We start from the raw sequence: 26,147 nt of genomic DNA on the forward strand, positions 1-26,147 counted from the left end.
CATTTACAAATGAGGAGAGCAAGCAATCAAACCAACAATATGGTAACAATATGCAAGTGCTGTTACTAGTCCCAGTTAGTCTAGCGCAGTACACATAGTGTAAAAAAAAAACAAGATATAGAAAGTGTTAGTATTATTGGGTCAAGTGTTGACAAAGAAGGCGTCTTCAGCCGAGTCGAGTTAGGCAGGTCATTTCATTAGCTTGAAACAGTCAAGGTAAAGGTCAGTGAAAGTGATTTTGTGCCTCTTTGGGATGGCACCACAAGGCGCTGTTCACTTGCAGAACGCAAGCTTCTGGAGGGCACATAGATCTGAAGTAGTCAGTTTAGGTGAAGGGGTGCAGAGCCAATTGTTGTTCTGTAGGCAAACATCAGTGCCGTGAAGTTGTAATTTCCTGTATTTTTTCTTCTTCATGGGTGCTTTGGTGTGCATAGATTTATGAATTATATGGACTCTTTATATCAATTGGTTATTTGGTTTTTGGAAAGACACCTAAATTTACCTTGTAAAAAACCTGCTGAAAATACAGTTTTGTGTGAATAATCCTTCAATCTGATTGTTTAATCTATTAACAGACCTATAAAACAGTGATCCATTTTTGTGTAGAATTATTGTGAAAACGGTGATCCATTTTTCTGTAGGATTATTGATCCATCAATCCAATTGTCTATCTATGGATTCTATAAATCCTATAAACCTTGCCACTTAATTTTTTTAAATTAAAAAGACTTTCAAACAAGGCAAGTTACAATTAGATTTAACAAATTTCTTTTAATAGACATAGATTTCTTGAATGGATTATATTTAAATTCACATCTTCATCCTGTTTGCAACTTCAATTCAAATTCTATTCAATTCAGGAATTAATTTGTAATTTAAAAGGCATCCAGAATGGTGCACAACCCTGCTGATGTCATCTTTAACTGAGTTTGTGCTAGGTGTTTTGTTGCACTTTAATAGAAATGATCAACATTTCATCTTTATTCAGTTTTTGTTTTGACATTTCATGCCTCTCATAATGAAAGCCCCTTCTCTTATTGGTGACCTATTTGAGTTGCTGTTAATTTCAGGGTTTCCTTGTTCCTGTCTCCTTTGGTGCCCACCTCCCATTACAGACAAGTCAGCCCCAGGCATTAGAGCGCAGACCAACAGGGAGCTTTAACTGTAAATAAACAGGGCAGCCGCTCCCCAATAGGACGCTACCACCCTGATAACAGACCCCTCTTAGCAGCATTCTGACCTTCTCTTCGCCACAGGCTCACCAAGGACCCTTCAGCTTCTTCTGTCTTTATCTCCCAACTCTCCACAGGAAAGATTATTCTTATTGCCAGGCCAGGGATATCGAGCAGGAACTAGAGGAAGAGATAACAAAAAGAGAGCAAGGGAGTGTGTTTGGGAGAGATGAAAACAAAAAGACAAAGCCTGAAAAAACAGCCGACAGAAACAGAAAAGGACCTAGACTGTTGTCCCGCTGGCAAAGCGTCTTTTGTCCTTTGTAGGACTTCATATAATTAACTCGTAAAGAGATAGCATGAAATTTGAAGTGACTTCTGTTTACCCACTAAGGACTCAAACCATACCGCTAACAAAATGATAAAGCAAGGAATGAAAGGGAAGGAGAACAAAGCGGTACATAATCTAAATCTGGATATAAAGGGGTAACAACGTTAACCCTGCATTTTCACGAAATAAGATGAAGAGGGAAGACCACAGTTGACGGGGATGAGTGGCTCTTTTAAGAGAGTGCCTCCAGGAGTCTGGGGCTTCAGAAAAGCCGGCATGTTTCATGGCTGAGATCGATGATACAATTTAGTACATCTCACAGTGAATGCCTCCCTGTGACCTGCCGACTGTTATGAAATGAACACACTTGCTTTGGGCCCTTTTTTTATTCAAGCAATACCGATACAAGGGCAACAAGAAAATTTGAACCTTTTCAGATTCATTGGCCCCTTATCACTGCTGCCAAGCGTGTGGGCTGCAAAGTACAGATGCAGACACTTTGTATTTTGTGCCACTGAGGGTTCTGCATATCCATGCTAAAAGATGGATGTCAAGCAATTACTACTCTTGAATTTATTTCCTGCCCCATTTTTGATAAAATGCTAATGCATGTGATTATTTTACTATTTAGTACCATTTTAATGACAGTCTAGTGATTTGGGTGACATTGTGTAATTGATGTCATTAATTAGCATCTAGAGGCCGCTTGGCTAAAAACCCACATTCATGCGCAGCACGGTTTTCCTCATGGGACTCCCGGAATTGCGATGGAAATAGCGCTAGTGTTGTGAAGAATGCTAGTTTGAAGGCTTTTACAGTTTTGACACCTGTTAAAGACGATCTGAGAGTTAGAGGTCATGGCTCTATTCCTGTCTTGGTTTAACATTTAATAAAATGTGAAAAAGTTAGGCAGAGATGGAGAGAGAGAAAAAGAGGGACAGAGAGAGAGAGAGAGATTGATGTTGTCTCTGTGACACCTTGCCTTTAGACCGAGAGCAGGAAAAACTGCATGAAGAGAGTTTGTCTGGAGGTCTTGAGCCAGATACCTTTCCTGGGGTTTGAATCAATTCCAGTTTTATCAGTTGTCCGTGTCCAGGTATTCTCACCCGTGGGAGAGTCTGATGTGTTTTCCAATAATGAAAAGGAGCACATGGCAAAAACACATTTAAGAGGTGGCCAGTCTCCAGAGTCACTTCTAATTTCCAATGCAGTTTGTAACAAAAGAAAAAAAAAAACTTGTAGAAAGGTTGAAAGATATCTGTGTCCAATGCCGTTATCAGTACCCGGGATGCTCTAGACTCACCACATTACCACATTTCTCACCAGTAATTAAAGTACAGCTAGTCAATAGATACCAGATAGTGCTTGTCCTTGTTGCTCAAATAGATGTGTTTATCCCTATTAACTATTGCTTTATAATCAGCTACTTAGCATAACATGGTGACTTAATCTAATCAACATTATATGGGTTCCATCCCATGTTTTACCATGCATATTTTAATAAAATAATCTGTCACTGAAATGTACAATGTATAAACTACACTCTTTCATCGGTGGCTTATTCTCTCTGCCTCTACTTTGCTTTTTCAGTCTCTCGGGTTCTCCCTGTATAGTCCTGTTCTCTGGTTGTGGGTTGTTAGGAAGCTGTAGACTGCAGAGTGTCCCATTGTTTTGGATAAACAGGAGGACTGCTCTAACTGACCAGGCTTGTAGCTCTGTAATGGGATTAGCCGAGCCATGTTCCTATTGTATGCCAATGTCTGACAGGCATGCCCCCCATTCTGTTTCTCTCCTTTCTCTTTTTCTCTTTTCTCTTCTCTTTTCTGTATCGCATAGCTCCTCATTTGTCTGTTTCTGCTATTTCACATGCAGAAACAAAGCAAATTGTACATTTCATAGATGAATTTGCATGAGCTCATTCTGAACAACTCTTAAAAATATCTTAAAAAAAACATAGAATTATAGATTTTGTCCATTCCACCAACATATTCAATTATTTGAAATATATTTCTGTTGCACATGGTTTGTAGATTCTAGGTGTTGAACGCTAATATAGAATCAGAAACCAAAGAATATAAGTTAGGCAAATCAGATGAGAAGCAATGGAGGCCAAGTGTATGTTTTAGAAATAAGTGTCTGAATTGAACAGCTGGAAGGAAGGAACAGTGTGAGGTAGCTGAGTGGAGACCACCCACATGCTTCTCCAGACAGCAAACACATTACATTAATACGGATTCTCCATTTGCTTTTCTCTTCTACATCTATAACAAGGTTAACCACATGAGAGAAACACACACACACACACACACACACACACACACACACACACACACACACACACACACACACACACACACACACACACACACACACACACACACACACACACACACACACACACACACACACACACACACACACACACACGACACCAGATAAGATGATTCAACCTCCCACTCTTTTCTCTATATGGAATGTTTATTTCAGTTCGCTGATAACAGTGGGAATTAACTCCCTATAAATGAGAAAGTGTCTCTCCTCCCAGCAGCTCGGCGGTGTCGTTCTGCTGAGAGCAAACAGGCTATAAAACAACACTGCCTCTATTCCCATTGAACTACAGAGAGTTCTCCTCTGAGCTTTTTGCATTATTTGCAAAAAACCCAATTTGTTAAATCCTAAGCACTGTGTTGTAGAAGTCTCTTATGACAGAGTATGTAGATGAAATTCTCAAAACAGTTGAAACATTGGAGAATTTGCTTGCAATCTCTGTTTCTTGCTCTTTCTCCCTCTGTACACACACACACACACACACACACACACACGCACGCTACCACAAGTTAAAATACAGTCATTGATTTTTCCTCCCCTGGTTATACATTGAATTATCTGTGTTGTCAGTGAACTGTCATCCAAAATGGCGTTCGTCCTCCACGCTGTGATGGCTGGACCTCTCCTCCACTGTAGTATTTATGCTTGTTTAGGGCTGGCCGAAGTGTTGTAGATTACAGCTCATCATGGTCTGACTCTGGAGTCAGGCACCATAAAATTAAAACTCAAATCAATGGTGTATCATATCCTCTCCCATCAAGCTGAGCAGAGACTTGTTGCCCTGGAGCCCTGAAGTGTATTTTTTTCTTCTCACAAATGTAAGGCTGTAAGACATTACATACCTGAACATTGAAGGAAAATGAATCAGATGCTTGCAGCTAAATCAGCATTTTTTGTGTGTGCTTGTATTCATATTAAAATGCTGTGTGTATCAAAAAATTAGCAGGGGTGATAGAGTTTGTAAGTTACCCAGCAATACATTTCTAAGAGGGAAACTGCAGTAGGTCTGCCAGGACCATGGACAGCGACTTCATTCCGCTGTCTTTGGTGCTGAAAAGTCAAGTGTTCTGAAAGAAAGGCAGTGTGATCTGCTATTTAGATTCAAAGGGTTTGTGTGTGCCCCCCAGTTTTTTGTGCTTTGCAATAAACAAAATTCAGTTGCAGATATACAATATTTATTTTTTATTCATAAAAATTGGAAAAAAATCCAACTCCAGGCACTCAGTAGGTTACAAAAGTAAAAAAGCCTTTATTATTATTTAATCGAGGGCTAAACCTTTAAAAAACACCAACGCCCACTGGCCTTCATCAGGGTGTTGGTGTGGGGTGATACGCGTTGGTGTTTTTTAACGGTTTAGCCCTCGATTAAATAATAATAAAGGCTTTTTTACTTTTGTAACCTACTGAGTGCCTGGACTTGGATTTTTTTCCAATTTTTATGAACATTCAACCCTTCCAAGAGCACCAGAGGATACAAGGGATAAAAGCAGCGCTCCAGCTTCCTTTTTGTTTAGATTTATTTTTTATTTTTGTATTAGGGTAATTCCAGCATTATGGATGTGACATTTGAACTCATAATTACAGGTGAAATGTCTCAGAAAAAAAAACTTCTTACAATTTTTAAATTGGAAATGCATATTCTCAGAGCACCCAATCTGGGGAATTGACAGGCAAAATATGTTTTTCTAAAATATATTTAAGCACCCCCAAAAAAGGAAAATATGCATGCGTTATGGATGTGACGGGAAATGACAGAGTTTTTGGTATACTGTTTGATTTCCTTTAAAGTCTGTGAACTTTTAAATCCAATGTATAAATATTGCTATCCACATGATGAACTTACAGTCTTAGCTGAACATAAAAATATCAATGTTTAAAATATATATATTTTTATGAAGTGTATTATGAGGAAAAACCAACGTTATGGATGTGACAAAAACCCTGTTATGGATGTGACGCGTCTGAAATACATAGAATCTGTTTGGAAAATCAACAATCAAACCATCATGGCACTTTTGTTGACGCATAATGGCTGTGTTTTCACATTAAGAAGACTGTCTGAAATGGTTCTGAATAGGGCTGGGATAAACGATTATTTTTTAAACGATTAATCTAGCGATTATTTTTCCGATGCATCGATTAATTTAACGATTCGTTTTTCTGTCCGATTCGATTCCGATTCGATTCTGTTATCGATTATCTCCCCATTAATTGACTAATACCAATTTATACATGTTGATTTATATATCTGAATGAAAAAAACATGAATTCCTTAACATTGCAATATATGTTTATTGCTCTTAAAATTCCAAATAAAAAAATATACAAGTGCAAAGTAATGCATTCTTAGTCAGAGGTAGCATTCAATAAAACTTTGAAGCCTTGAAAACACATAGGCCAAGCTTACTAAAAAAAGTGCATCTTGTAATTCTTTTTTCAGATGAAAATACCAACTTGATGTCTAGCATTCAATAAAAAAAAAATTCTATAAATATTTTTGAGTCTTCATTTTCTTTTCTGACATAGCCTACTCCAGTTCTTGTTAAAACACACCAGACATGCAAATTCTGTGCATTTGGGCACTTTTTGAGTGAAATCATATTTATTTTGTCCATCAAAAGTGTGCTTTCACTTTAATTGAGAGCAGTGCTGCAAAAAAAATACTCTGCGCCGAAACCCGCGCTTCATTGCTGCTCACGCGCTGCTCCTGCTCCCGGTGTGAATGCACTCATTGATTAACATGCACGCCGGAAAAAAACCCCCGCACTGCTCATGCTTGCGGTGTGAAACGGCCGTAATTCACGAGGTTCCCTACATGTGCGTTCCGTGTGCACGTGTGATGCTAATGTTGCACGATGTTAATCATGCGGCGTCCGAGTGCATTTGACCGGCATAAAATCGGAATATGTCAGACTGACCGGCCGGTCGCCGATCACATGAAAATCGGCCAATTCCGGTCACCAGCCAATCAATCGGTGCATCTCTACTTTAGAGGAACGAGTGCACTTTGCACCTTGCACTTTGAAAGTCTGAGGAGCCACTCGTGTTGATATTACTCTCCGGCGCCGCCATCTTTGTTTTGGGTCTGACGAATCGACGCGCATATTTTGCGTCGACATATTTTTTGCGTCGACTTAATCGATGACGTCGACGCGTTGTCCCAGCCCTAGTTCTGAAGATAAATTATAAATGAAATATAGATTAATCCTTATCAAAGCTACAAGCATTCTTTAGTCAAAAGCAGTGAGTAATTTTCTCTGTTCTTTAGGTTAACTTTACTGACAGACAGAATTAATGGCTCCTGTCACTTTAAGATCTGTCGCTGCTGACAGGATCTCACGCGTCTCATTCTCTCACTACTATTTACTTCCATTTAAGATTTTATTTAACTCATTTAAGACTGTTCTTTTGAGGATACTCGACAAAACGGACATTTTGGCATAAATGTGTGTGTTATTATTCGTTCAAGCGCGAAAGAGAACTCGATACTGGCGCGCGTCTTTCTGTGCGCCGTGTGTGTGTGTGTGTGTGTATGTCAGGACATTCACTGGCAGCGCGTTCTCTTTTGTCTTTTCGCGCATGAGTGGTTTAAAGCATTTGCGTGAATAAGAGCGTGATCATAACCCTAGCTAAAGGATGACAGAAAGAACGGATGCTGCGTTAATTGCGTTAAATATTTTAACACGTTAAAGCTGGACAAAAATGAATCGCATGCGAAAATAATCATTTTTTTTCTGGACACTCAAAGCGCTTCACATAGAAGGGGGAATCTCCTCAACCACCACCAATGTGCAGCATCCACCTGGATTTAAATAAAGTCTTTCTACAAAACAAAACTTGAAATGAAGTGGCCAAAATCATTTCTGTCTTGAAACAGATCACAATAGTCATATGCATGATTTAATATGAAGCGTCCGTAACGTCACGTCCGTAACGCATTATTATGGTTGTTCAGAGCAAAGTAGTGAGATGAATTGTCTATCCTCATAGGCATAAACATAATTTAGCTTTGTAAATAAAGTTTCAAGTTATTTGCATTTATAACTGTCATATTAAATAAACTAAACCTTTAAAACGTTATGGACGTGACAGTGCACTGAAGCGTCAAGACCTCTTTATTATAGCCCTTATAAATTCAACAGGCAGTGCTGTTATGACCAAATTAGTATATTTATTTCTCAGGCATGCCTCCATCTTTCTGCAAAATGCTTACTGTTAAAATAAAGTTTAAAAAGGGGGGTCTTTGATACCTTTTTTTGAAAGCATGAAATATGGCTGGTTGAAAATGTAATTTAAGCATTGTTGCTCACCTCATATCTGGTGGATAAACAAGGCAATTTTCTTAAAATTTTTGTTAAAGCACATTAATACAATATTACAGACCTAAATGGACAACTTAAAAAGGGTTTTGTTCTTTTGGTTAAAACTTTATTTTTTCATGGTAAAGATGACCTTTGCATGGAATTGCCCATTAACATTCAGCCATTGAACATTACAGGATTAGATTTGAACTGGATATACTAGATTTTTTGAAGAGGTTATTATATTTGCTCAAAACAATCAAGGCAACTTTTTTTTAAAACTAATTGTGATAGTAGATTGCAAATTGTAAATCCCCCCCTCAACATAAACTTGCCCTTTTTCAGTATGAAAAAAACTTATTCAATATTTTTTTTTTCACAGCTCAGTCTGTTGATTTCATTATCTATGACATGAGATGCAGCCAGGGTCTAAAATTAACTTTTTTGTATACCTGCCAATAGCAACTAAATTATGAACATTTAATGACTAGTTTCTTACTGGGAATGGAACTGTATTTAGCATTATTTTATAAAAAAATACATTTGTGTTCCTATGAAAATGCTATTATTGATCTGTTTTTTAATCTTTCGATATTTGTGGCAGCGTAGGGATGGTCAGTTTTTTGTAAAACACTATTTCTTGTAAAAGAACATTTATATTATATTATATTATATTATATTATATTATATTATATTATATTATATTATATTATATTATATTATATTATATTATATTATATTATATTATATTTATATCTCGCTCGTGGAAGTCCAAAACACGACGATAAAGATAAAGGTACTAAATAGTCTTTAATAGTAAATATTCACAGAACAAACTCCGATAAAGGCAGGCAGGCTAATTAGTACAACCACGTAAAACAGACGATACCGGACAAATGAGGATTCAAACACAGGAATTTAAATACACAGATTAACACAGCTTACCAGGAACCATAGGAACACATCAGACATGCAGACAGGAAATGAAAATCAAACTAAACTGAATATAATTGTGACAGACAATATATATACTGTATATATATATATATATATATATATATACAGTATATAGCCTACAGTGTATATGTGGACTATATACTGTATATATATATATATATATAGGGCCTAAAACTAACATTTTGCCACACCTGCCAATGGCCAGTGACTTTTTACTGGCCATGGAACTATTTTTTTAAAAACAGGCCGTAATGACTCTCAAAATTTAAAACATGATTAAAGACAAGTAAACAGTCAGTGATAAAATATGAACAAATAAGCAAATTACAAGCAAAAGCACAAATAAATACAAGATTGCAAATGAAAAAAATATTGCTTTCCAGGTTTTTCACTGCATAGTCTTTACTGTAAATTAAAAGTCCTTATTAATTAATCCGTATTAAAGTTACAAAAGTTATTCAGTCGCGAGCAGTGAGCATTTTTTTCTTTGTCCTTTGTTTTTTGATTAACATCAAATCACAGACAGCAGCTGCTGTTATTTTAAGATTGAATACAGTACACTGATATAATATACTGATACTGTATACATGCATTTACTTTCTGAACTGTTTACATTCACTTAAGACATAACCACCTATGTTTACTAGGATACTCGCTATTTTATGATTTTGTGTGAATTTGTCCGCTCAAGTGCAAAAAGATGTGAAAGAGAGGCACGTGCTGCGGATGTGTAAATCTTTACATAAGTAACGGAAGGAGCTCCCTTGTTGTGCTTGAATATTTGGGCACAAACTTTCGTAATGATGCAGGCCCGTCAACTCTTCAGAGCTTCGTTCACGTTTGTTCACGTTCATGCATTGTTAGAATTCATAAAAATGTTACTGGCCAACTGGCGAGTGACAGTTTCATATACTCGCCAACGCCGATTTTTACTCGAATTTGGCGCTTGGCGAGTGTTAATTTTAATATATATACTATTTTGGTATTAATTTATGTACTAATTGTAGCTTGTCTTACAATGACATGAAAACTATGAGAAATCTCATCTCAACTATTAAACTATCACAATTAAGACCAAATCCCTGGATCACTGTTACTGCATGTCGATGGCCAATATTTGATGCTAAAAGTGGCGTAAATGGTTAATGTGCTGGAATGGATGAATGATGAATTAGAGTGCACATCTGTCTGGGACAGGTGCAGCCACCAATCTCCCATTCTCTTGTTCTCTCTTTTTCTCCTCCAGTGACTGGCTCAGCTACTCATCCTTTCTCTCTTTCTCTGTATGGTTGGCTGATGTATAAAAAATACATGTTAGAGCTGTGAAACAGATGTTATTTTTGGTGTAAAGTGTGTTTGACTTGACTCTTCTCAGTTGCTGAGAGCTGTGGTGTGGAGCCCTATCACTGCTGCTGGGAGTTCATGTCTGTCATTCAGGTTAAGATATGAAGGGGAATGTGAAATGGCAATACATCTTGTTCTTAGCTGCTCTGAAGGTTTTGGACTTTAAAACTGATTACATTCATCTAGATGTCTCGGTTTAAATTGGGTGTTCACCACAGTTGTGTGTTATACTGGTACTAAAATATTATCACAATACTAAAAACTGACAGTGCTAACCAGCAAAAATTTTTGTAGTTGGACCAGGTGACAATGTTTTGCTATTCAGTGCAGTTCAGGCGGTGTAAAGGTAATTTATTCATTAAATGATTAATTTGGCAGTATAACTGGTTCAAATTACAATTTTAAAAAATCTAAATTGATCAGATATAAATTTGATAATGAATCAAATGTAATTTAGACCCTTTGTATAGTAGAATTAAATTTGCATCAAATGTTAGAAATAGAAATATACAGAAAGCTGTCTGGTGTCCACATATTTTCAGCCATACTGTATATGACATTATTACACTTGCACATTTTGTCGTTTTCTTTCCTCAGAAAGAACTTAACAAAATTACTATTTATGAGATTAAACTCAAATTATTCTCATTCAATTATTGAATTTATTGACAGCCCTAGTTTATTTTCATTTGTCACCCCAGACTTTTTGATTTAGTATCAATGGCTTAGTATCAAACTCTAATGCAAACACACTTTCATAAAATATTGCAAACTGCTTCTATTGATCCACACATTAAATTGAATTAAATTTCTCCCCTTCACGCATCATGTTTGAGTTACACATGGACCTTTCCATTTCATTCGGATATGTTTATAAAGGTCTCTCATTGACCTTTGCAATAGTTGTCTGATAATCTATAAAAACGCCTTTCCATCAGTAGTGTGCTACTGCTGTCATACTTGGATTCTTGCTGCAGGAGATTTGTGTTTAAAAGAAAGTGACTTTAATCAGCTAAAGTGCCAATATCCATTTCATCTGGAGAGCACTATCAATCTGTATCCAATACACTGGAAGAAAAACGCAGTGAACATTAGAACCATTGGGCAGCTGTTCAGAAAATGAACAGAACGGCATAAATTAGTTTGTGAAGTTATATATTTAGGGGAAAAAAGGTGACAAGTTTTCATGTTTTATTTATAATCTGCTTTTTTTCTGGAAAGTGAGTCTGGGAAGTTTATAGAGTGAGAACTGACTATATCAGGAAGTTGAAACTCGAAAAGATTGAACTTTGCACTTTACACTTTCGTCCTGAGAGGATCCGTTCCTGCTGGTTTTGTGGACAGGCGAGTAAGTTTGCGATGAGTTTAGGAATGTTTCAGTTCTGGCAGAAGGATGACGTTCCGCTGGGCTCCGGTGTGACGGAATGGTGGTCACTCCATCTGTCAGTAATTAGCTCTGAGCTATCTTCCACCAGGCGGTGACATCCACACTTCTTTCCCTGAACCCAGACTGCATGAGCAGGGCAACCAGATGCATCTTCCCCTCCCTCCCTCTTTCTTTCTGTTCATCCACCCTCATGAGTTAACTCTTTACTCGCATTACCATAGAACAGGGCTGCTGGACTAGTACATGGCAATGTAGCATTTCACTAGTTGGTAAATAAGGAAGTTAGTTGTTGTTTAGTATATACTTTTATCAGTGTATTGCAGCAACAATCCCCCTGGAACAAACTGGCTGCAACCATTAGATTAAAGACGTTATGAAAGCTAAATTTGAGTGTTGTGCTTTTAAGTTATTGTCTGGTAGATTTTCAAAAAAATTCTAAATTAGCTTTAAATGTAATAATAAAAACTCAATATAAAATACATCAAGCAATTTCATGTGTTCTGTATGTGTATTTCTCAGGTGCACGATGGGGATTGCTAATGGATTTAAACCAACAAACTTTCAGCTATCAGCCTAGATCTTTAACTACCATACCATACCACCATATTAACTTTATTGGTAAAGCAATTAGCTTTATCTTTCCTTTCTTTCATATTCCAAAATCAGTCATTAAAGACGGTTGTAAAGGCCTCAGATTGCAGCCTGTATTTGCGTGTTGCAGTGTGGCAATGTTTTGTTGCAGTTTATCAAACTTTCTCTATTACTCTGCATGGTGTGAGAGATTGCCTGTGTTTCCATCAGCACGCTGATCTTTATTACCTGCCATTTGACATTTGTGTGGGGCCTGCAGGATAATATGTTACCAACAAAGCACTTTTCTGGTTTGTTAATATTTATTTGTTTGCGGCAGCCATGTTGAGGCTTGTTATTGTGCGATCTGCTACCAAAGCTGTCTAGTCGTCACCTGAGCGACTGCCAAGCGTCTCGGCTCGGCTTCCTCCATCCCACCCAGTACAGTAAGTGTGTGTGTCAAAATCTGTGGGGAAAGAAAAGGTTTAGACGGCAGCGCAGCATTTTATTTCTCTTTACATAAATGAAATGCTGTGAACACACACAGATATATCAGTAGGATCCCAACTGATTTATTATTAGTCTACAGGGAAATCTCTCCCAGTCACTGCTGTCTGTGTGGAAATATATGTCTTCAAGGTAAAGCTTTTGAAATGTATATGTTTCTGTAAGCATATATTAGTGTATCATCTAGCTATGGAATAGATTCAAGGCCTGAAAGTAACTCTGTACAACTTCTTTCTTATTCTCTATGTCTCTCCATAGGTAACCTGGGCCGTGTTGACTACATCAGTGAATTTGAGTTTGATCTGTTCATCAGGCCTGACACGTGTAACCCGCGGTTTAGAGTGTGGTTTAACTTCACGGTGGAAAACGTTCGAGAGACTCAGGTGAGCCCAGACCAGCACAGAGACTCCTTACAAAAGCTTACACATCGGAGATGTTCCTATAATTTTTCAGGCTTGGATATAGATGTATCCAGGTTTCAAAATTAAAACTTGCCGAGCACCATGTGCAAAAAAAAAGGAAAAGGCTTAGGGACTTAAATTAACTAGTTAAATTAACAGTTGTATCATTTTAAACCCAAATCTTTCCTTTGAGCCATTAAAATGATGGTAGCCATTGCAACGAGTTGCAACGATTTTTGCAGTATGTACAAACATGCATTACTGTTTAAAAGTTTGGGGATAGTATGATTTATTTATTTATTTATTTCTTTGAAAGAAGTATTTTTATGCTCACCAAGGCCCCGATCACACCAAACGTGTTTTTCAGGTTCGAAAACGCGAGGTGCACAGCACTGCCCCGTTCACACAGAACGAGGAGTGCGCTGTGCTTTTCATGTTGCTAGGCAACCACGAAACAGCTGTCCTGACGGTCAAGTAAACATTAAATCAGCCCTTTATTAACTTTATTTACTTTCTGTTAACATTGTGGTAGTTTCGGTTCGTGAAGTCGTTAAGCTCCTGAGGCCTCATTTATAAAACGGTGCGTAGAATCCTTACTAAAAGTGTACGTGGGCCCGAAAGCCAAAAATGTCGTACGCAAAAAAATATTCAGACTTATAAAACCGTGCGTACGCCAGAACCTGCGCAGAATTCACTTTATAAATCCCAGTCAGCGAAAGATTGTGCGCACATGCGTCTCCACCCCGAAATAACCATATATGGAGATTATAACGCCTAGTTTTACTATGCATATCCTCATCTGCATATCATTTGCATATGATTATTCATCCACATGATAACATGTTTAACGGTACAAGACATTAGGAAAATATGAAATACGGATGTGCCGTCACATTACATTAATAAAAATCATTTAGTAGCCCATCCTTCCCTTGTTTTTTAAATAAATAAAATAAAATAGTGCAAAATGCATTTCAGAGAAAGTTTTTCTCAATCTTTTCCACTGGCCAAATAGTATTTTAATTGATTTATATTTTTAATGGAAACAGATAGACCTTGTTGTGCATTATTTGCACGAAACCATTTTCTCAGACAATCTGCTATCATGATAAGCAATTATCTATGTAGTTAACACATTAAAACACAGACAGCATGCCAGAGGAAAAGTGTTTAAAAGCATCATATGATGCTTTTGATGTACATCCACAACAAATATTTATATTTATTGAATATAAAAATGTTGTAACTTCTCAGTAATGATTTCATGTAGTTTAAGTGTTTAACACCATTAATGAGAATGGCATATTTAATCTAAATGTTTATATCAGAAGTAAAACATAGTTTAAATCATTCATTTATTTATTTAAACTGTTGTGAACATGCACTGTTTTTATGATGGATTCATAATGAAGATTTACGGTTTTACTTCAGTTTCACTAAACGGCCCAACGCACTGGATATTTAAGAAGGGATGGATATTTGCTTCAAGTGATAGGTTTGGTGAGTGAAATTATATTTGTATTATTTTTCTGTATATGTATAATTTTCTTTAGATTTTCTGTCTAAAAGTGACCAAAAAGACATTTAACTCGAGCTCACCATTGGTGTCGCCAAACTGCTCCATCTCCAAAACGTCCGTACGCATGGGTCAGAGTTTGCGTGCAGGTGCGCAAATTTTCCCGTCAAGTTTGTTTTTATAAATCACAACTTATGCGGCGGAAGTGGCGGACGCCTCTTTCAGGGCCTGTTTTGTGCGTACGCAACGGTTATAAATGAGGCCCCTGATAACCCGTGAGAGCACCACAAGTTTCTCCTCCATCATCGCAGTCTCCGGGCGTTCAAAGCAACTGTAGCTTTCATCACTTCAATGGAAGGCCCGCCTCTCCATTCATTCGATTGGACAGTGGAAAAAACGCGATGACGTCGGGAGTTGCTTTTTTTCATTTTTTTTTTATTTAACCTTTTTTTTCAACTGCAAAAACGCGAGGCGCAGCAGGCGGTTTTATTTGATCAAAAACAGTAAAAATAGTTCTGTGATGACATACGTAGCTGAATTTTTCGCATCATTACCCCAATGTTCAGTCACATGATCCAACAGAATTGATTCTATTATGCTAATTTGGTGCTGTGATACTTTTTTTTTTTTTAGCAGGATTTTGAACGTTTTTGTGTGATGGAAATTTTTTTGCACACTTTGGTGCTTAAATATATTATTATTGTTATTTATTTAACCTTTCTTTCTTTCTTTCTTTCTTTCTTTCTTTCTTTCTTTCTTTCTTTCTTTCTTTCTTTCTTTCTTTCTTTCTTTCTTTCTTTCTTTCTTTCTTTCTTTCTTTCTTTCTTTCTTTCTTTCTTTCTTTCTTTCCTTCCTTCCTTCCTTCCTTCCTTCCTTCCTTCCTTCCTTCCTTCCTTCCTTCCTTCCTTCCTTCCTTCCTTCCTTCCTTCCTTCCTTCCTTCCTTCCTTCCTTCCTTCCTTCCTTCCTTCCTTCCTTCCTTCCTTCCTCCCTCCTTTATTTATTTATTGTAATGTGAAACACATGCAAGTTACTTTTGATGAAACTGTCCAGAAGTTTTGAATGTCATGAATGATTGAAAGATATTTAAACCAGTGAGGTCTGCTTGTCATTATCACATTGATGATATGCCAAAAAACATTCAAGTGTCACCCACACGCTCCCAAAGGTAGACAATTATCAGCCAAATAAATTCATCCCTTATGCTGACGTGAATCCTCAGCAGATTGGATGACTGATGTTTTAAATGACGTCTCCGGCTCCTGGAAGAATCAATATCGCAAGTGAATCTTAAATCATGCAGGCTTACATGAATTTAAATCAGTTTTTCTGCAGAAGCGTAACACTCAAGTGCCAGTTCATGCCTGTAATCAATTTACAGAGACCTTGTGGTACACACGTCAGGCACACAGATTGGTTTATACACAATGCATTTTGGATGATTGAGTTAAGTTATCTCTCAAATGAATAAACTTCTCCATTATTATGTTTTTATTATTTTGCTTTTTCACATGGTTTGAAATATCATGTGACAAATCAACAAGTGGAAGTGTCCTTCTCTAGAAACATGCAGAAGTCAAATCGACAAACTTCACCTTGTTGTCGAGATTCAAGTCTGTATCTAGCTCTTTTTTCCCCCTCCTGTCCTCTTTGCTTTTCACTGCGCAGACAGACAGTATCCACTCATGAGCTCAGGACTTTGTCATTGGTGGAGAGGAGTGGTCACATGCCACAGTGATATGTGGGAACAGAGGGCGTGTCCGGCGGACAGGCCAGCTGGCTGGGCCGGGCTGCAGTTGTTTAGTTTTGTTAACGCCGGTCGAAGTCTCATCACGGCTGTCATTTTTGTTTAATAGCTAGAGGACGGTTTACACCAAGAAAGGAGGGGTGGAAGGAGGGCACGCACGCTATCTCAGTGATCTTAGATACCTACACGCAAGGATTGTATACTGAGGACGATATAAGGATGGATGGAGAGAGAGAGAGAGAGACGGGCTGTTATTAATCGGAAGTGCTTTACAAAGAAATATGAAGAGAGACAAAATATAACATGCAAAAGAGAGAAAGACTAGATGAAAATGCGGGATGCTGTTGCCATCTTCTGTAGCCTGGCCCTATCAGACCATCTCCCTGCAGTGCTGTAGTCAGCGCTAATCAAATTTTATGGGCAAGAGATGAATGGAAGCTTTAGTCCGGGAGTCTGATCGATTTTAGGGCCAGATACCACTCTGCATCCTGCGCCAACAGGATATTTGCTGCTATGGCAAAAAAGAGAAAGATCAGGAGGGGAAAGAAAACACACACACACACCATACACACTACAGGTGGCAAAAGAGAAACATTTACACTATTAGCTTCGGAGGTGCTCTGTTGATGCCGGCTCCACCCTCCCCACTCTCTCCCGCTGTCACCACCTTGCCCTCTGTCTTTGTAATCTTTTCTCCATCAATCCAATTTCCGTTTAAAATGAGGACTAGTGTGAATTTAATCTACTTCAGTGGGAGGTGGTGGGGCGGTCGGTTGGTTTAGCAGAATAGAGTTTGTTTGGTAAGGGTTGTCTGTGAGAGTGAAATGCAACACACATTGCATGTTTTGTTAATTTATTTTATTTATTCATTCATTTCATTTAGTTTTTTAAGAGAATAAGAACACAAATAAGCTGAATAACAGAATAGTTCAATCAAAGTTTACTGATCTGGGCAGCCCTGCGCTAGAGAGATATCAGGCCAGGCACAGAGAAGTTGACGAGTGTTTTATTCCTGCACACCCAACTCTCCCTTTACTAAAGAACAGGGGAATGGGAAGCTGTGAAAGTGTGTGATACTGAAGCTGAGATGACCATTTTGAAGTAAATGTAAGCTGGTGAAACAGATTTGGTCGTCTCAATCAGCTTAGCGGCTTTGTGGAAATTGGCTGCAGCGTTTTTTTATGATGGATGGATGTCTTTTTCCTTTTCTTCTTCACCCCAAAAAACTGGTTACCTTAGAACCTGGGGTCCCTCCCTCTCGTTGAGCTGGGGTTAATTATTTTGCGATGCGATGGAGTGTGTGGTTTCTATTTAATCTATGACTGTAATTGTGTGTGTGTGTGTGGTGGTGTCATGAAGCTGTTGCTTTAATGCAAATCCAAAATGTGCATTATCCTGGGTCCTGTTGTAACAGATTTAATTGTCTTTGGAGAGGATGATTGTATTTGCTGGAGAACAAGGAACTCAGAAAAACCTTAGTTGGATCACATAAGATGTGCTTATGGTGCTTTACTCAATTCATAGTCATTTTGTAATCAGTGGTATTTCTTCTTCTGTTTTTATTTTTGGTGAGAGTGATTTTGCTCTGGGCATTTTTAATGTTCACATCCATGATTTACAAAGTATAGCCTAGATGTGAATATTAAAGCTGGTTTAATTAATTTATTTGATGGTTTTGTGCTTGTTTATATTCAGTGTAGAATTGCATACCCTATAAACAATGTAGGTAGCTTGAAAGATGGGAGTGTGTGTTCAAATTTTCTTTGTGGGCTTTTCAGTGCTTTTATTGAAAGGTACAGTAGAGAGAGGACAGGAAAATACTGGGGTATAAAAAGGAAACCTTTCCTTTCCTTTCCTTTCCTTTCCTTTCCTTTCCTTTCCTTTCCTTTCCTTTCCTTTCCTTTCCTTTCCTTTCCTTTCCTTTCCTTTCCTTTCCTTTCCTTTCCTTTCCTTTCCTTTCCTTTCCTTTCCTTTCCTTTCCTTTCCTTTCCTTTTGCTATTATAGGCAAAGGTTCCTGATCACACCTGCTCATAGATGAAAGGACCTTCTGAGTCATGCGTATGATGATCTTAATTAATGTCATTAAGTATGTGTTTTCTTTCTCCACTCTGTATGAGAATCAAAGACTGCTATTAGCTCATCAGAGTGACTGCAAAGCAGTGTAAACATTTTGACGTTTTGTATCTGCACAAAGAAAGGAAAAGACAGAGCAGAGAAAGGAGAGAGGGAGATGGGAGTAGAGATCCTGACCCATCCGTGAGTGCTGTAATGGATGAGATGCATATTGATTTTTTTTTTCTGGAGTGGAGGGAGACTGGGTGGAGCAGGTGTGTGCTTGTATTAACAGTAGCATTAGCTTGTGTTTGTGCATCAGCAGCAATGTGTGTCTATGTGAGTGTGTGAATGTGATGGTCTTAGTGTGTGTGTGTGTGTGTGTGAGTGAGAGAGATTTGCGGGAATGGGCGTGTGCTGAGTGATCTTGGCTGTGTGTTCTGGGAAGGCTTCTGGAGGTTGTGCTGTGTAATATCAGCTCTTTGGCACAGCCCGGCCTCTGCATCTGACTCTGTAAACCTGCATAATGGACTCTTATCACACACACACACACACACACACACGCGCGCGATTAAACCAAATATATTTAGATGTCCTTTTATATTAAATATTGTCTTAATATTAATCTACTTCTTTATAAAATCATATATATATATATATATATATATATATTATACATACATACGTGTGTGTATATATATGTATATATATATATATATATATATATATACACATTCACCAAAAGGATTATTATGAACACCTGTTCATTTTCTCATTAATGCAATTATCTAATCAACCAATCACATGGCAGTTGCTTCAATGCATTTAGGGGTGTGGTCCTGGTCAAGACAATCTCCTGAACTCCAAACTGAATGTCAGAATGGGAAAGAAAGGTGATTTAAGCAATTTTGAGCGTGGCATGGTTGTTGGTGTCAGACGGGCCGGTCTGAGTATTTCACAATCTGCTCAGTTACTGGGATTTTCACGCACAACCATTTCTAGGGTTTACAAAGAATGGTGTGAAAAGGGAAAAACATCCAGTATACGGCAGTCCTGTGGGCGAAAATGCCTTGTTGATGCTAGAGGTCAGAGGAGAATGGGCCGACTGATTCAAGCTGATAGAAGAGCAACTTTGACTGAAATAACCACTCGTTTCAACCGAGGTATGCAGCAAAGCATTTGTGAAGCCACAACACGCACAACCTTGAGGCGGATGGGCTACAACAGCAGAAGACCCCACCGGGTACCTCCACTACAAATCGGAAAAAGAGGCTACAATTTGCAAGAACTCACCAAAATTGGACAGTTGAAGACTGGAAAAATGTTGCCTGGTCTGATGAGTCTCGATTTCTGTTGAGACATTCAGATGGTAGAGTCAGAATTTGGCGTAAACAGAATGAGAACATGGATCCATCATGCCTTGTTACCACTGTGCAGGCTGCTGGTGGTGGTGTAATGGTGTGGGGGATGTTTTCTTGGCACACTTTAGGCCCCTTAGTGCCAATTGGGCATTGTTTAAATGCCACGGCCTACCTGAGCATTGTTTCTGACCATGTCCATCCCTTTATGGCCACCATGTACCCATCCTTTGATGGCTACTTCCAGCAGGATAATGCACCATGTCACAAAGCTCGAATCATTTCAAATTGGTTTCTTGAACATGACAATGAGTTCACTGTACTAAAATGGCCCCCACAGTCACCAGATCTCAACCCAATAGAGCATCTTTGGGATGTGGTGGAACGGGAGCTTCGTGCCCTGGATGTGCATCCCACAAATCTCCATCAACTGCAAGATGCTATCCTATCAATATGGGCCAACATTTCTAAAGAATGCTTTCAGCACCTTGTTGAATCAATGCCACGTCGAATTAAGGCAGTTCTGAAGGCGAAAGGGGGTCAAACACAGTATTAGTATGGTGTTCTAATCCTTTAGGTGAGTGTATGTATATGTATGTATATGTATATGTATATATGCTTTCATATTTACTTTATGCAACATAACATGTTGGATGCTAAGATTATTAAAAATTTAATTTTTGTTGCTTTAACATTTAGCCATTTCCATTTGAACATTACTGGATATGATATACTACTGTAGCTGGATTTATCATTACGAGATTGGTACAATGACAGGAAAATAGAAAATAAAGATAAATATTCTAACATGATTCTAATTTAAATTTTAATAGAGGTTATGTTTGCATCTTCCAAATGATAAAACCCACTCACTAGGAAAGATGTTGCATTACTCATAAATATGTTGCATGCTGTCTTTAACACGTCATATCACTATAAAGACAGCAAAAGAACAAACCAAAAAATAACAATATTTCAACTCACTTTGGTTCTTTTCACGTTCCTCTAGAGTCTTTGTGTGTATTGTCTGGCATTTTCTTCCAGTCTGAGTGTAAAACTGCTTTTAAGTCATTTCCCTGTCATCCCTCTGCCCACCGATTTTGAGGTGTCTCCAGGGGGCTGGAAGGAGAGAACAGATGTCTGGCATGTGGCAGGGGTCCTGTTCAACCCTTGGTGAATTGTTTGAGGATTATACTTGTAATTTAGGTAAAGTAGTCCAACCAGGAAGACATTGACCTCCTATATTCTCATGCAGGTTAAAAATCTCCTGCTGGAGTCTTCATAAACATCATCTTAAAATGTCATCTGTCATATTAGAAATAAACAGCCTTTCTTAATCCATCAGCTCGGATTTTACTTGCAGATGTTGTTTGTTTTTATTATTATGTTATTAATTAGGGTTGTCAACTTAACAGGTTGATTTAGTGGGATTAATTGTCTAATATAACTTGTTAAAAATTAGCACAATTAATCATGCCCCTGACCCCTTTGTAAATGCCATTATAAGAATTGTTTTCTACCATTGCAGCAATTCAAGCTTTAAGTACTACTAATGCAGCCAGCTGCTATACATGTTGGATAGAGTGCAACAGATTGGAACAGAACACAATGATTGTGATGCTTTTTTGAGAGTTTGAAAGGTTGAGCTCCTTTCCTTCACACAGGATGCATTCTATCTTTAATAACTGCTATAGTGGACTACACGCTATAGTGTGTGGGAATGAAGTAGAACACGAAGATCTCTTCTTATAACTTAACAAAACATTTTAAAAATGGTACAACTCAATGGCCAAATATGTAAAAAACAACAAAACAACAACAACAACAACAACAACATTACAGAAGATCCATTTGACCGGTTACAAACTGTTGGATATTGCTGTTTTATAATTATGTCAAATTAATTCTAATTCCACTTTTTTAAATGTCTATTCATTGCTTCATTGCCACAATATTTTAATGCCTTAGAATTACCTCAATTTGTGTCTTTTCTCAGCAAATATTGATCTAGGTCATTAATTGCGATTCAATTGGTTGTTACAATTTGTAATGGATTGACATTCCTATATAATATTTTGATTGATAACAGCAGAAAGTAGAACAGCAGTTATATTCTTTGTTCATTTAGAAAAACATTGTGATTAAGCCACAGCTTTGTTTTTGCGATCATTCCAAGCCATTGCTAATGTGGTCACACAAGCTGAGTGTTTCCTCCCAATATGGCGTGTCTATTTACAGTCTTGCTATACAAGCGGCTAATGTGGCTAATGTACTGTGATTTGGCCAGGCTGCAAGGGGATCTGCACAGGAAGCTCATTTCACAGATATATAAGCACGCTGCACAGAGCGGCTCCAGCAGCACCTCGGCACCGCGGCGATCATCCGGATGGCGGGTGCATCTGCGCTCCATACGGAGCCCAATACACTCCCTCTGCGGGAAAGACGGAGACCGTGCCATGCGCGGGACCCCCTGCCAACATGAAAGCTTCAGATTACATCTCCAGCGTCCCTCATCCTCCTCCCCCGAAACACCAAGCAGCCAGGCAGGTGGCCCATTTATATACATTAAAAGAGCCAAACATCTCTCGCCTCGACTTCAGGGCTTTTTGATAAAGGCCGCTGCTAGGAAGGGGAGGGAGCCCGCGGGGCCCTTTTGAGTGGCTAAAAGGCTGAATTTGGCGGCTGGGTGCTGCTGTGTTTGGCGCGGCTAGCGGGGCGCGTTGTAAGGGAATGGCAGGGGCCATGCAGAGCGCCGCGCATCTGCACAAACGTGCGCAGCAGCGGGTCGAGGATCATCCTTTTACAGGCCATAATGAATACAGATTGCGCAGCCGGATCGAGATGCTTGGCAATCTGCTGTGCCGAAAATGAAACAACTGCTGCTCTAATCAAATAGTCTTTTCATGCCAGCATACTCTTTAAGTTGGGGCTAAATTCAATTCCAGAATTCTGGGGTTATAAATGTTGTAATTAGACCATTGTTTTTAAACAGGAGGGTTCTGCACAGGCTGGCTCTCTATCTTCCTCTTGCTTTGTACCTCCTGATCGCTATCTGTGTTGTAACCCATTGTGGCCCCGATGTGCTGAATGCGAAAGCTGAGGCTATAGACTCTTTGGGGCCCTTCAGAACCCCTCTGCCCAAGTCAGATTCATTATGCTGACTAGCATTCAGGGAGTCTGCAGTTTATTAAACAAAGAGGAGCTGGTGAGCTGTGGCGTGCTGATGCTTTGTTGCAGCTTTTGTTTCTGTTTGTGTGCTTAATTCAATCAGCTCCATGCCCCCCTCTAACCATTCTGTTTGTACTTCGCCGTTAATTACTGCCTAAATTGTTCTCTTGATGTTATATCTGTGTTTATTTACAATGGGGTGCTGCAGAGATGCCTTATATAGGAAGGTGTGCAGCTGCTATCTCCTTGCTTTAGCCCTCTATTCTCTGCCTACCAAGAAGAAACCCAGTAGACAAAGCAAATGATCACTATATTGTAGCCTTTTAAATTTTTCCAGAAATGTTTAGATCCTCATTTTTATATAACTTTTGTTCATACTTGATGATTTGCTCAACTGTTTCTCAACTGGTTGGTCGCAAGTGTGCTCTGGTTGGGTTGCTGATTTATCAACTTTTAAAACCGTTTAAAAGTGTCACACTGTAAGCAGAGCAGAAGCTGTGCATGTACAGAACGGGAGCAGCACGTGCCCATTGTGCTCACACTGGCAGCGTTTGTCGCGCGCAGCTGAACCGAAGCTTGTGTACTGCAAATTCAGACAGTATCGTCCATTGTTTTTCAGGTGTTCTCCGATGACCACTGTCTGTCACATGCTTTGATTTATGACGGGCAGAATACATGTTCCCCACCCACGCATAGCTTACTATATATATATATATATATTTATATATACGTATATACACTCACCGGCCACTTTATTAGGTACCCCATGCTAGTAACGGGTTGGACCCCCTTTTGCCTTCAGAACTGCCTCAATTCTTCGTGGCATAGATTCAACAAGGTGCTGGAAGCATTCCTCAGGGAGTTTGGTCCATATTGACATGATGGCATCACACAGTTGCCGCAGATTTGTCGGCTGCACATCCATGATGCGAATCTCCCGTTCCACCACATCCCAAAGATGCTCTATTGGGTTGAGATCTGGTGACTGTGGAGGCCATTTTAGTACAGTGAACTCATTGTCATGTTCAAGAAACCAATTTGAAATGATTAGAGCTTTGTGACATGGTGGAAGTAGCCATCAGAGGATGGGTACATGGTGGCCATAAAGGGATGGACATGGTCAGAAACAATGCTCAGGTAGGCCGTGGCATTTAAACGATGCCCAATTGGCACTAAGGGGCCTAAAGTGTGCCAGGAAAACATCCCCCACACCATTACACCACCACCACCAGCCTGCACAGTGGTAACAAGGCATGATGGATCCATGTTCTCATTCTGTTTACGCCAAATTCTGACTCTAACATCTGAATGTCTCAACAGAAATCGAGACTCATCAGACCAGGCAACATTTTTCCAGTCTTCAACTGTTCAATTTTGGTGAGCTCTTGCAAATTGTAGCCTCTTTTTCCTATTTGTAGTGGAGATGAGTGGTATCCGGTGGAGTCTTCTGCTGTTGTAGCCCATCCGCCTCAAGGTTGTGCGTGTTGTGGCTTCACAAATGCTTTGCTGCATACCTCGGTTGTAACGAGTGGTTATTTCAGTCACTGTTGCCCTTCTATCAGCTCGAACCAGTCTGGCCATTCTCCTCTGACCTCTGGCATCAACAAGGCATTTCCGCCCACAGAACTGCCGCTCACTGGATGTTTTTTCTTTTTCGGACCATTCTCTGTAAACCCTTGAGATGGTTGTGTGTGAAAATCCCAGTAGATTAGCAGTTTCTGAAATACTCAGACCAGCCCTTCTGGCACCAACAATCATGCCACGTTCAAAGTCACTCAAATCACCTTTCTTCCCCATACTGATGCTCGGTTTGAACTGCAGGAGATTGTCTTGACCATGTCTACATGCCTTAATGCACGTAGTTGCCGCCATGTGATTGGCTGCTTAGAAATTAAGTGTTAACGAGCAGTTGGACAGGTGTACCTAATAAAGTGGCCGGTGAGTGTATATATATATGTGTGTGTGTGTGTGTGTGTAGTTATTATAAAAGTAATTTCAAAGTTAATATATACCTCTAGTTTTAGTCCGTTAAATAGGCTTTTGAGGTTTGAAAAAACTCCTGGCAATAATGTGTTTTTGTGGATTTTTGTTATTTTGTAAATTTGTTAATTTTCTTGTTAACTTGTGTATTTTGACCAAACACAATGCACTGTGGCTTTAATTCAGCGTAAGCAGCACAGCAAAAATAGACTCTCCGCCAAAATGATCACGGCACTGCCACTTCTGCTCTTCTCCTGCTACGCGCTGTCACACTGCCTCGGCCCAGTTAACATGGGCACCAAAGAAATATGTGCTTACACTCTGCTAGTTTCTTCCAGTGTGAAACGGGCGTCAGTGTCCAAGAGGCATTTAGACTCCAAATGCACAAACTGTGATGTATATACACGTGTTGCATGGGGCCAATCTGTGTCTTTTTTAAAAAGCTTGATGCTGGTCTCTATTCAATGCCATTTATATGGACAAGGATTGGGACACTTTTTTTTTGTAAAAATTATTATTTTGTGGTCTGAAAAAAAAAAGAACGGCATACCGAATAAGAACAACACCAGGGTGAGTAAATGATGACTTAATTTTCATTTTAGGGTGAACTATCCCTTTAACAATTTTGAAACAGTTTTTTTTCTGGATGCAGAAGCAAATCCAGTTGACAACCACCGATTTATCACACAGTTAATCACTCATTTTTACACCCAAAGTGTTACTTTAATGACCTCTGTGTCTATCCTCAGTTAACCTGGTTGTATTTGCAGTAGATGTATGTTATCTCTCACTAGATGAGCTCATAGAAATTGCTTGTCAGAATTATTGGCATGTGCAGACACCAGCATCCTCGCCGCTCCAAACGAGCAGGATCTTCACGAGTGCTTCTGTCGCTCATGGGCACTGCCATCCATTAGACGTCTCTCTAAACTGCTCCACGTTTATTGGTGGTTATGAAAAGGCACAAATTACAAAATGCAAAAATGCTCTGCCTTTGTATGACACTCTTAATGCATTGAATGTGGATAT

The 26,147-nt window shown here is 38.9% G+C and overlaps 1 protein-coding gene across 1 annotated transcript in view; it reads left to right on the top strand.

The window, feature by feature from the left end:
* Positions 1–26,147, top strand: part of agbl4 (AGBL carboxypeptidase 4) — a 371,132-nt gene that overhangs the window by 13,579 nt on the left and 331,406 nt on the right. The window contains exon 3 of the mRNA XM_056259613.1: positions 13,156–13,280. Coding sequence (XP_056115588.1) covers positions 13,156–13,280 — 125 coding nt within the window. The remainder of the gene's footprint in view (positions 1–13,155; positions 13,281–26,147) is intronic.

Source organism: Rhinichthys klamathensis, unplaced genomic scaffold (genome assembly GCF_029890125.1).
Source record: "Rhinichthys klamathensis goyatoka isolate OS25496 unplaced genomic scaffold, OSU_Roscu_1.1 h1tg000169l_1, whole genome shotgun sequence".
Lineage (NCBI taxonomy): Eukaryota > Metazoa > Chordata > Actinopteri > Cypriniformes > Leuciscidae > Rhinichthys > Rhinichthys klamathensis.